An 11,979-nucleotide genomic window follows, 5' to 3' on the forward strand; every position below is an offset into this window, starting at 1 on the left:
ATAATTTCATATTTAATTGTAAAAGATACGATAGTATTAATTTTAAAATATTTAATTAATTATCATTATAGTTTAGGGTTTAATATATATGGTTTAGGGTATATGGTTAATTAATTTAGGATTTAAGGTCGGTTTAGGATTTACAATTTTAAGGTTTATAGATTATGGAATTAGGGATTCTGGTTTAAGGGTTGTGATTTAGGGGTTAGTGGTTAGGGATTAGGGATTTGGGTTAGGGTTTAGGGTTTAGATTAATTAGTGTTTTTAAATTTATATATTAAATAAGGTTTAGGGGTTAGTAGTTATGGGTTTGGGGTTTTGGGTTTAGGGTTTAGGGTTAGAGATTTGGGGTTAAGGGTTTGGGATTTGGGGTTAGGGGTTAGAGGTTAAGAGTTAGTGATTTAAGGTTTAGAGATTCAAGGTCGGGTTAGGGTTTAAGGTTTAGATTAATTAGTATTTTTTAATTTATATATTAGTTAAGTTTTTATATAATTATAAAAGAGGGGTTAGGGGTTTAGGGTTTATGTTTTATGATTTATGATTTAGGAGATAGGGGTTTAAGAGATAGTTTAAATTATTTAAGAGATAATAGATCAATTTTATATATATTAAATGGTTTAGGATTTAAGGTTTACTTTAGATTTATTAAATGATGAAAATTTATACAATTAATTAATGTTTTTATATTTAAAAATATTTAATCTAAATTTAGATTAAATGGTTTAAACCATTTGATATATTTAAATATTAGATTTAAAAAAATTGATAAATAAATATATTGAGTTTTAAATTTGAACTATGAAATTGTAATTATCTTTTATTTAATAACAATTTTCCATTTAAATTCAAATATGAAAATTTTTAGTAATCCTTTTCAAGAGTCGAGTTTAGACATAAAATTGATCTCGACTCAATTTGGGTCAATCCAAAGTATTAATTAAGATTTAAGATGCTTTTAAGTCAACAAATTAAAGCTTACATGTTGAAATTAATTAAGGGAATGTAAACAAGAAAATTAATTAAGGGAATGTAAACAAGAAAAAAGAATGCTTCATGTGCATATTTGATAATTTAATTATCTAAGCTCGAGCTTATACTATAAAAAGAAAGTTTGATGGGTGTATTTGTTTAACAACATACAATATTATTGGTCACCTTGATTTTGTTTTTTTCTTTTATTATTATTATTTTGTTTTTTAAATGTAAATTTAAAATTAAATTTTTATCCAAATGTTTACATATTTATATTTCAATTTATCTCATTTTTTATATAATTTATAAAAAAGTAGTTTAATTTGAATTTTACTTTCCCTCAAAAAAATTTCAAATTTGCTTACTTAAAATATTAAAATAGTTATTATTTAATATACAAAATAAAAAATTTTAACAAAACAAAACGGTATCATTTTATTCAAAATAACATAATTTTTTGTGAAGATAAGCAATAGCCGCGTTTTTAATAAAAACGCCGCAAAAATCATTTAAGAAAAAGGCGCCTTTTATTTCTAAATTTCTCCGCCTAAAATCTCCAAATTAAAGGAGCTCCGCTACTAAAGCAGATAAGGTTTTTGAAATTCCTTTTGTGCTTTCCCTTTGTCAAAAAAGACTTCTATTCTGTTCGGTATTTGCAGGGAAAAAAAAAAGATAATGTGTTTGGTAAGTTTAGCAGTACTCTTAACAAGTAAGTTATGGGTTAAGGATTTAATTTCATGATGAATTTGTGTGGGTGGGATCGGGATTTACTGGAAGTATTCCTGGGGAATTTTGCGCTGCTCATTTAGTTGTTAATTGGTTCTGTTTCATTAGTTCTTTGCTCACTCAACCCCAAGGAGAAAAGAACAAAATCCCTAAACATAAGCGTTTCTCCTCAGTCGTCTACATAGCTAAAACCCCTTTCTTTTATGTTCCCATTTAAACCCTAAATTCCTAACAGCAAAATCTAAGCAACAAAGCAATGGCAGAGGGGGCAGGAGAAGAAAAGAAGAAATTTTCAATCTGGGATTTGCCAGATGTGCCAATAGGTCAACTTCCACCGCATCTTGAACTCCAACGAAGTCGTGTTTCATGCAATAAGGACGCCCCTATCCATGTATTTCTCTCTTACCCCCTTTTTTTATCCCCTAAAGCACACATCTTCAGTTGAAATTTTTTCATGAACACCCTTTTTATTCGTATATGGAGTGTTAAGAAACAGTGGTTTCTTGGGGTTGTTTAATTGGGTAATTAAAAAAAATGGAGCCTTTTTCCTTATTTGGGGTTTGGGTTAGTTTCTTTGTATCATCTGTCTTGTTCTGTTCTTAAGGTTCTGAAATTTGTGGGTCTCTTTTTTGTATTATAATTAAACGTCTTATGTTTTGGGGGCTTTTGTTGCTTGTAGACTGAGAGTATTCAATATTCTGGCGCTTATGCATCGATGGGAATTGATAATAGTTCACGACTTGATCGATTCTCTAACAACTTTAGAGTTGAAGTGGTTCGCCTCAATGAAGATGACATGGAGTTTGATATGATCGTTATTGATGCAGCTATTGCCAATTCATTCAGGAGGATCCTTATAGCTGAGGTCTGTAACTTTTTGGTCTACCTCTTTTCAGTGCTAACATATGCTATGTTAATGACGTTATTGCATGCTATCATATGCTAGCTATGTTAGCTTGCAGCATAATGTCTGTGCTGGTACTGATAGAACTGATTGTACTTGCAGATTCCTACAATGGCAATTGAAAAAGTTCTCATTGCAAACAAAACATCAATAATCCAAGATGAAGTTCTTGCTCATAGGTTGGGCCTCGTTCCAATCCGTGTTGACCCAAGGCTTTTTGATTATCTTTCAGGTTTAATTCATTCTTTTTGGTTGATGGTTTTTCTGAATTTATGGAGTTTACCCTTGGGGCACTTGGTAATTCTTTACTTTTGTCTCTTTCAATTGTAGAAAATGATCAGCCAAATGAAAAGAACACCATTGTTTCCAAACTCCATGTTCAGTGTAAAAGAGGTAGTCCACGTATTACAGGTACGGTTTTGGGCTTTATCAGTGAAACATGAAACCTTTTTACTTAAATGAAATTAATAGGTCTTCCCTTTATAGCTTTGCCTTGTTTCTAATGATGTATAATAATGCAGTTAAATCAGATGCATTTAATCATGATGAAGATGATTAAGAGTACAAAAATGAAAGAAACATATTATATATGTAATAGAAGCATAAAATAATTATATATTTTAAAAAAATATCAATTAAGAATTAGTGTTTTGTGTTAATTATAAATTTTTTAAATCTATAAAACCAATCAATATAATATAATATAATATAATATAATATAATATAATATGATATAATATGATATAATATGATATAATATGATATGATATGATATGATATGATATGATATGATATGATATGATATGATATGATATGATATAATATAATATAATATAAAAATAATTATCTTATTGATAGTGCTTCTATTACAATCTTAAATATAAAACTAATAGATAGATTTTATGTTTATTTCTGATAAAAAATTATTATTTGTACTAGAAAATAATTATTTTATGCTTCTATTACATATATAATATGTTTCTTTCATTTTTGTACTCTTAATTATTTTATTTTTCTAATTTGTTATTAATTTTTTTTAATTTGGTGTTTGATTTTTTTAATTTAGTACTTAAGTTTTTTGGGTTCATTTCAGTACATATTCTTAATTTGGTACCTAAGCATTTTTTTGTCCAATTTAATACTTATATTTGTTAGATGCTATACAAATTATCCTAGAACACTAACGGCGTTAGGTTTTTTTTATAAGGTGACAAAAATATCTAGTGTATGAACATGCGGTAGAAGACATAATGTGGAATAACAACATCCAAGAGCAAAATCAGAACACAGAGGCTGTGACTGTTGAATATGATGCTTCTTCAATTATTACATCTTCTAGGCTTGTCGCATCAATGACAACGGCGGATGCATTAGAGGAACTTCAGAGTTACAAAGAGATGAAAAACTTGTTGCTTAGTGAAGGTGGTAAGTCTTGCATATCTTCCAATTTAACCTCTGGGGCTAAACATTCTGGCAAAGGTACATGAGAATGATCAACTTATTTGATATTGGTATAGTTGCACATATGTACAGCGCTGTGGTTTGAAAGACTACTACTACATGCTATATAGCTGAAGCCATTTTCCTCTTTTTGTGATCATAGGAGTATATATATACAATATATGTGTTTTTGGTTAAGATTTATGTTAACAACAGAAGGGTTATCTGTTGGCCCCGAACTTTGTAAAAAGCATTTTTGTCTCTGATCCTACATAACATAATTGCACATAATTTTAGATGTTGGGTAAGGGTTGCGCATGCTTTGATATACAGGCTTGCTGATGCTGTCATTTCTGTTATTTTGCTTTTCTCCTTTGTTTCCCCTCCCGCATATATATATTTACCTATTTTAGAAGGGTTTTTTTGTAAAAGTTATATTTGAAGTATGATAACCTGATATATTTGGAAGATTATAATTCTATAGGCATAGTAATTTATTTGACCCTCCAATAACATTTTAGCTTTCAATTTGACTTTTTATACCCGAGTATGCTGTAAGCCTCCAATTCTTACTTGGTTATCTGACTAGAAATTAAGACTAGAGAATCGGGTGTCTTAGATTTAATTTGACTAATGCATTCTGTTCCTTGTTCTAATGTGCAGGGGTGATTTGATCCCTCTTGTAGTTAAGTCCTTGAAGAATCCTAGGTATTGTAAAGATACTCACTGAACATTTATAATTTACCATTATGGTGGGGGATTTTTACTGCAAACAAAGGGTCAAAATTTAAAGAAGATTGCATGAAAACCATATGGCAACGAGTGGACTGTGAGAGATCCTATAAAAGTGTGAGAGACGGATTCGTTTTTGTGATAAGGTAATAAAGAGAGTAGGTCCAAAGCCAGAAAAAGAAAAAAAATGATGAGTAATTATTTCACAAATATACTCAAGTCATTAATGATTATTTTGATGTATAATATTTTATAACTTTTTTTTCCTTATTTTATCTGGAAGGAAGTCCATTTTTTTCCAGTCTTAATCAGGATCCATGGCCCCTTGGTTAAATGGGAAATTTTCATTTTTAGTCTCTCCTAAATATTAATATTGTAAATTTAAGCCTTTTACCCCTTGGATAAATGGAAAAATTATATTTTTGGCTGCTCCTAAAATTTTTTAGCTTTAGCTCCCTCATACAAAGTTCATGGCTTCGTCCCTGTTCTGCAGAATACTCTACATGGAGTTTGTCTGAAAATAGAACAGCATAATTAGGAAGTCATTATATGCTTAATGTGCTGGTAATTTGTTGGTAAGTAGATGAAGTTTCTGTTTATTTGAACTTTGATTTTACTTTATGCTAAATGTTGGTAGGGCATATACTAGTTGATGTACAGGCTCGTGACTGGTAGCATGCCCGCATTTGTCTACATGTATTATGTGCCTGTCAATTATTATACATGGTTTAATCAAGCTCATAACCAGTTGATGTAAAAAATTCATTTGATTATGCTGTGCTGGGTGGATCTTCTAAACTTGCTGCCATTCTTGTTACATATCCATTTCAGGTATGCATCCTTTATAATTGGTGTGAAGTCTTTGTATAACCTCATTTTTTCTTCGTTGGCTGGTCATGATGCCTTATGAGGTGTGCAGAAATTTTTTTTCAAGTTATTCGAACTCGATCACAGGTAAACGAGAAGTTAAATCCTTTCATTTACAAATGCAAAGTACTATATTTTATCACAGTCTGTAATTTAAATCCCATTATTGAGTTTAGAGCCATGGTATTAGTCTAAGTAGAATGCGAATTCGAATTCGAATTGAATTATGCAATGGAAAAGCTTTACATATTGTATTGCGAAAAGTCGTATATCCATAATTACACAACTCTTACATGTCTGCTTGAGATCTGGTTGATAATGTTTTATGGGAAGGACTATAAATTGTAACTGCTCACATTTTCTATTATTTACAGTTGTCGCTAATAAAAGAAGTTGGAACTAGTTTATCCACCTACTAGCACGTTTAAAGAATTAGAGCTATTGCATGTCTTGTTCCTATTGGACTCTGCATCTGGAACCCAAGTGAGAGCTACAAAATGATAAAAGTAAAAGTTTGAAGTTTCAAATGTTTTCTGAATAATTGTATTGCCTTAGTACTATCTGTTGTGGCTAAATAGTAATATCCATGCAATTTGATTTACAGGTGTTGATGGTGGATTTGACAACAATGAACTAGAATATGAAGAAACTCACAAAATAGTCATTTTGCCTAGCTGCTTGAAATCTTCCTTTTCCATCTGTGGAGTTGCCTGAGAAGGTATGGATTGTCTCATTTTTTATTTTTAAATAATTTTAAAATCAGAAGTACATATTCTTCATCTTGGACAGTAACCTAGCTTGGTTATCCAATACGAATACTGTAGGTAAGGTTGGCAGTTGATGCTATTTTAATGGCTGAGGGTGCTGAACAGAAAGGGCATATGGGTATTAAGGTGATTTTTTTAAGTGTTTCTAACTTTTTTTGAATAATTAAATTGGGGTTTTCTTTATCTGAAATATTGATCGATGTTTTGGCATTTGAATTTCATGATTAGGGTTTAACAAAGCTTCTAGCAGACAATGCGCCAAAGGCCATGAAGGAACAAAAATTAGAGAGCTATTTTGGCCGCAAGATTGCCATGTAGTTACTCAAAGAAGGCAGATGCTACTGAGGATTTGCAAGAAGCCATGGAGGTATTTTTCTTTGGTCAAACATGGAGTGATAAGTAAAGTTTTCTTTTGTTGTTTCACCACTACGGAAAATTAAGGTGCTGTTGTTTTTATTATTAGACTGGAAATAAGGAGGACATTGAAATAAGGTAGCCAAAATTTTGTCACCGGTCAGTAATACATACTTGTAGAGTTCAATCAATTCAACACCGCAAGAAAACGGAAGCGTATGTATAATAACTGTATTTGTAGTACTGATTTTTGTTATATAATAATGAAAGGAATATATGTTCTTTTCCCGTATAATGAAATTTATTTATTTATTTATTGTTAGGAAATTTAATTGTTTATGTTAATTTATTTATTATAGGTGAATGTTGAAATTTATTACTATAGTTTATTTTACTTTTATTGTTAATGAAAAGTAATACATTCAAAATAAAATTTGACCTTTCCATTTGTTATTACAAAAATTTATTTAATAAAAATATGATCTATAGCGGTGTTCGTGAGAGAAGCGTCGCTAAAGGTCTTGATCTATAGCGGCATTTGTGAGAAAAGCGTTGCTAAAAGTCTTGATCTATAGTGGCGTTTGTGGGAAAAGTGTCGCTAAAGGTCCTGATCTATAGCGCCGTTCGTGGGAAAAGCGTTGATCTATAGCGGCGTTTGTGGGAAAAGCGCTGCTAAAGGTCCTGATCTATAGCGGCGTATGTGGGAAAAGCGCCGCTAAAGATCCTGATCTATAGCGGCGTTTGTGGGAAGGCGCCGTTAAAGGTCTTGATCTATAGCGGCGTTTGTGAGAAAAGCGCCGCTAAAGGTCCTGATCTTTAGCGGCGTTTATTTCTAAAAAGGCCGCTAAAGTTAGCGGCACTGTCATTAGCGGCGTTTTTTGCGGCTCTTGTCAAAGCGCCGCAAGTACTTTTAGCGGCGCTAAAAAAGCCGCTAAAAGCCTGTTTTGGTGTAGTGGAAGTATTAAAAAATGTTTTTATTCCTTTACCCATTCTTAATTCTTAACTATTATCTGACTTTTTCTTGGTTTTTCTTTTACCAAATATCACCCTTTGATTTAATTATCAGAATCAGAACCCCAAATTGCAAGGCTCAGGTAATCTCGAATTACTATTTATTAAATAAAAAGTTACTTTAGTTAAATTTTACTTATAAATATTAATAAGAATATTTTAAGATTTTAAATATTAAATGTAGATGATAACCATAGTGAGAATTTAGATCAAAATAAATGGTTTTAAATTTTAGATTTTGTATTTATCTTACTTGTTATTAAAATAGAATCCCTTCTTTTTTTCACCAGTGATTAAAGTAATATGGTTTCAGATTTAATTTCTTTTTCTTTTTCGAAAAAAAATTGGAATGAAAAGCAATATATTAGGGTTACTAAGATTAATCAATTTGAGTAATAGGTATTTGTTTCACTTTTCTTGTGATATACTTGAAATCAATCAAGAAAAAGATCTCAAAATTTTTAGAATGAAATGATCAAACATTAAAAAAAAATTACCCAAATTGATTAATCTTATAATAACTTTAATCTCTTGCTTTCCATTCCATTTTGTCTACAAGAAAAAATTAAATTTGACGACAAATGCAGGGTGAAAAGAATAAAAAAAGAAGGGAAAAATTGGGTGGTGTTAGTTTTATTTTGATCTAACGACTAAGATCATTTTGATTCTCATGGTTCTTATTTTAAAAGTTCTCACTATTCTTGTCACGGAAATATCATACTATTTTCATTTGTAGCAAGAAGACACTGCCCATGGAATTCATATATTTCAATTATTTGAGCATACCAAATCATAGTATCTGTTGCAGTAGTCAAATTTCTCTATAGCAATTTCAATTGTCAGTCAAAATTTTATATAACAACATTCGAGGCACCTCTAACAACAATTTAAATTTAAATAATATTTTATTTTTTATATTAAAAAATAAAGTTTATAAATAATATTAATTAATGAATTTTCAATTGTACCTTTGGTAAAATTTACAAATATATTTCCATTGATTAAAGATTATTTTCATTAAATAAAATATGATTAACATATTTTTATATAAAATTTAAATATTTTATTGAAATAATATATTAACTACAATTTAATTTATTATTTATTATTATTATTTCACTTAGGGTGTGATAAGTGTCTTGTGGGGTAAAGTTAAATATATAAATGAATGTGGTTATAGAATTTAAAAATTTAAGTATTAAATATTTATAACTTCTTTTATATATTTATTATTTTGACTACAAATTTATTTTTATCTTATGATTATACTTTTATTTAAGTAATAATTTTTTAATAATAAAAGAGAAAATGAATGATATTTTGATAGTCGAAACTCGTGGTTGTATATAAATTATAGATTATAGATTTATGTAGACCTTAATCAAAATTAGGCTTTGGGCCTTTGCCATTGGGCGTATCGCACTCTACAACGTGTTGTCGAACCAAATTCCTCCTACAATAATAAAAAGCAATTATTTTCTGCTTTTTCTTTATTTAGAAACCCAGATTCACTCTCTCACTCTCCTATCTCTCAATCGGTATGGATCATCTCCCCTTCTCTCTTGATCTGTTCTTTCATATATATATATATATTTCTTATAAACTTTAATCAAGTAATTTTTATATGTTTGATTGATTGAATTGTTTCGTTTTTCGTTTTGGTTGCAGATTTTAATCACTATGGCCAAGAGCTCCTTTAAGTTGGAACATCCCCTCGGTTCGTTCTTCTCTTTTAACTATTTTTCATATATCAATTGATTTTGATCTCGTGAAACCCCAATTTCATTATTTTCCCCAATTATTCTACGTCAACCCTTGTAGTTTTTATTTCTTTTTGTTGTTGAAATTCTTAATTTTTATAGTGTTGTTGTTTTTCCAAGAATAGAAACTATTTTGAACGCCCGATTTAGGGAACAGACCGATCAGATAATTAGGGTTTCGAATAAGTGAGGATTATCATGTTTTATTTGTGATGTTAAAGTGTGTAGTTTTTCTCTTTTTCTATTTTTGGTGTCAGAAAGGAGGCAGGCTGAAGCTGCTCGGATTAGGGAAAAGTATCCGGACAGAATCCCGGTATGTAATGTTTGGTTGCTTTGTTTTTCAATGCAGCCCCATGTTTGTTTTCTCCTATGATTAGAAAGTCACATTGTTGTTTGATTGTTTGTTGTAGGTGATTGTTGAAAGGGCGGAGAAGACTGATGTACCTGAGATTGATAAGAAAAAGTCAGTTATTTTTCTTTGCATGTTTTCTTTAAGAACATTAATTTGATCATACATTTGTTCAAATATGCAATGTTGCTATTGGATATTAGTTTATCAATGCTTTGAAATGTAAGTGATCTCTTCTGGTAATCTTTTTGTTATCTTTTTCTTGTACTGTGGTTCTGAATTTGGTTCTTGACTTCTCTACTTTTGAGTTGTGGATTCCTTAGGTTCTAACTAATTCGAACCAAGAATTTCTGAGTTGGTAACCATTTCTATATGGGGTTTTTGAGGAAGGAAAGATATCATAGAAATGATCTCATTTGATGCTTGAATTAGAGGAAAGATATCATAGAAATGATATCATTTGATACTTGAATTAGAGGAAAGAATTTCTGAGTTCGTAACCATTTCTATATGGGGTTTTTGAGGAAGGAAAGATATCATAGAAATGATCTCATTTGATGCTTGAATTAGATATGCTTTCAATGTGATCTACTGAATTTTGCCTAATCTATTTTTTGTTTCCATTTGGCTCTGAGTTAACATGATTTTATTCGATATGATGTGACTGTTATATTTTGTAGAGTAAAGCATATTCTTCGACAAGATGGTGTTTTTGATATGATCCTTCTATGTTTACCTTTTGGAACCTGATTCCAATTTTTGAACACTGATTCTCCATTTCTCGGCTGTATTTCACCTTTGCTTCCTTTGAAACTAAAGGTTTCCCTTGGGATTAATGCAGATATCTGGTTCCTGCTGATCTAACAGTTGGCCAATTTGTCTATGTTGTACGGAAGAGGATTAAGCTCAGTCCTGAGAAGGCTATATTCATTTTCGTGAAGAACATTCTACCCCCAACTGGTGAGTTGAACCTTGTAGGTCTCCCACTCTTGTCTTAATTTCCGTGTTTCTTGTTTTGTTAAACGGTGTGTCATCATGTCTGTGCAGCTGCTATGTTGTCTGCCATATACGAGGAAAACAAGGACGAAGATGGTTTTCTTTACATGACTTACAGCGGTGAAAACACATTTGGGATCATTGAGGCACATGATCAAGATATATCCATGTGAGTATGGCTTGCGAAAAAAATAAAATTAGTTTAAGATGTAAATCCTCTTTGCTCTGTGTTAGTTGTAGGTGGATGTTGTCTTGCTTATATTATTAGTTCAATATTCTGTGTTAAATGGCCTCCTTTGACCATTTCTTCTGAAGTTGGTAACTAATATATATGGATTAAGCAAAGTTTGCTTTGATATGGATGTGTGCCTTGGCACTTTGGAATATGTAAGTAGCTGAATCTGAATGCCAATTAGATATAGTTTATCTTGATGAAATTTTAGTCTGGGAATTACTTATGGTGCATCCAAAGATTTATTGGGGTTCGACGGTGTCCATGGTGGGTTGGATTTGGGTCCTGCCTATATATGATGTGAACACTCTACAAGCTTTCTCAAGCTCGATCCAAAGTATATCCTCAAATTCTATCAAATCCATTTTATATCTGTAATGGTAGGCTGCCCATATGTTTTCTAATATCAATAAATTTATATAATTTGTGTTCTATGAAAAATTTGAAACATGGACAGCTTATTATATTTTATAAATATTTATATTCTAGTATTATATTTTTAATATTTAATTTTTCCGTGATAAATTTCATAAAAATAAAAATAACATATTACAAAATTAAAAATGTGTTGGGTTTGCAAGCTCGCCTAGTTTTTAGTGTATATATATTTTTTGAAATATAATATATTTGTAATATTATGAAAATATAATGTGTTTTAATTAATGAGAAGAAAAATTTTAAGTTAGAACTGTTAATGTAAATATATAATTAATAATTTAGAATCTTAAAATATATTTATAATACACATGCAAGCAAGTAAAATTATTTGTGAATCAATTAAAAAAAATCTCAAAATTAAACATAAAATTTAAATAAATGTATAAAATTTGATTTTTGTACATGAAATTCTCGTCATTATAAAATCATTT

The 11,979-nt window shown here is 30.2% G+C and overlaps 2 protein-coding genes across 17 annotated transcripts; both read left to right on the top strand.

The window, feature by feature from the left end:
* The first annotated feature begins 1,515 nt into the window (after nt 1-1,515).
* LOC107944833 (DNA-directed RNA polymerases I and III subunit rpac1) lies at nt 1,516-7,054 on the top strand. 16 transcript variants are annotated; one of them, XM_041109760.1, is made up of 13 exons: nt 1,516-1,656; nt 1,934-2,089; nt 2,378-2,563; nt 2,705-2,834; nt 2,933-3,013; nt 3,810-4,027; nt 4,706-4,920; nt 5,268-5,349; nt 5,606-5,728; nt 6,016-6,147; nt 6,246-6,359; nt 6,466-6,534; nt 6,637-7,054. In XM_041109760.1, the coding sequence occupies exons 1-6, from the start codon at nt 1,648-1,650 to the stop codon at nt 3,824-3,826; spliced, it is 579 nt and encodes a 192-aa protein (XP_040965694.1). In that variant the 5' UTR covers nt 1,516-1,647; the 3' UTR covers nt 3,827-4,027; nt 4,706-4,920; nt 5,268-5,349; nt 5,606-5,728; nt 6,016-6,147; nt 6,246-6,359; nt 6,466-6,534; nt 6,637-7,054. The 16 variants fall into 16 exon arrangements, with proteins under 16 accessions (XP_040965694.1, XP_040965683.1, XP_040965689.1 ...); XM_041109749.1 differs by having other exon boundaries at nt 4,706-4,750; XM_041109755.1 differs by having other exon boundaries at nt 3,810-4,750.
* Nucleotides 7,055-9,174: 2,120 nt separating this feature from the next.
* LOC107918450 (autophagy-related protein 8C-like) lies at nt 9,175-11,234 on the top strand. Its single transcript, XM_041109764.1, has 6 exons — nt 9,175-9,311; nt 9,442-9,490; nt 9,791-9,846; nt 9,944-9,996; nt 10,724-10,842; nt 10,930-11,234. Exons 2-6 carry the CDS (start codon nt 9,454-9,456, stop codon nt 11,049-11,051), a joined length of 387 nt encoding a protein of 128 aa, XP_040965698.1. The 5' UTR covers nt 9,175-9,311; nt 9,442-9,453; the 3' UTR covers nt 11,052-11,234.
* Nucleotides 11,235-11,979: the final 745 nt, after the last annotated feature.

Source organism: Gossypium hirsutum, chromosome D13, assembly GCF_007990345.1.
Source record: "Gossypium hirsutum isolate 1008001.06 chromosome D13, Gossypium_hirsutum_v2.1, whole genome shotgun sequence".
NCBI lineage: Eukaryota > Viridiplantae > Streptophyta > Magnoliopsida > Malvales > Malvaceae > Gossypium > Gossypium hirsutum.